Here is a 323-nt window from a genome sequence, read left to right on the forward strand (position 1 = left end):
CCGCGATTACTTGCTGCATCGAGAAGCTCTTGTAAACTTACTTGAGAAGTCTTTTCCTCAAAGTTCAGGTTTCGTGATAGCGCGTCTGTTCAGGTTTCGTGATAGCGCGTCTGCCACCGTGTTGTTTTCCCCGGGAATCCACTTAAACAACGGTTCGAATTCCGCAAGTTCATTAAACCATTTTGCTACACGGCGATTCGTAGTCATCTGCGTGAGAATCATCTCAATACTCTTATGATCTGTTTCGACTGTAAATGGATGATCCAGAAGATAAACACGCCATACTTTCAGAGCATGCATGATTGCGAGTAACTCTTGTTCAC

General features: G+C 44.3%; 1 protein-coding gene across 1 annotated transcript; it reads right to left on the reverse strand.

The window, feature by feature from the left end:
- Positions 1-57: 57 nt before the first annotated feature.
- PHALS_13610 (uncharacterized protein) lies at positions 58-300 on the reverse strand (the record flags this gene model as incomplete). Its single annotated transcript, XM_024729401.1, has 2 exons — positions 58-207; positions 286-300. The coding sequence occupies 2 exons, from the start codon at positions 298-300 to the stop codon at positions 58-60; spliced, it is 165 nt and encodes a 54-aa protein (XP_024579782.1).
- Between the last annotated feature and the right edge of the window lie 23 nt (positions 301-323).

This window comes from Plasmopara halstedii, assembly GCF_900000015.1.
Source record: "Plasmopara halstedii genome assembly, contig: Scaffold_671, whole genome shotgun sequence".
In the NCBI taxonomy this organism is placed as follows: domain Eukaryota; phylum Oomycota; class Peronosporomycetes; order Peronosporales; family Peronosporaceae; genus Plasmopara; species Plasmopara halstedii.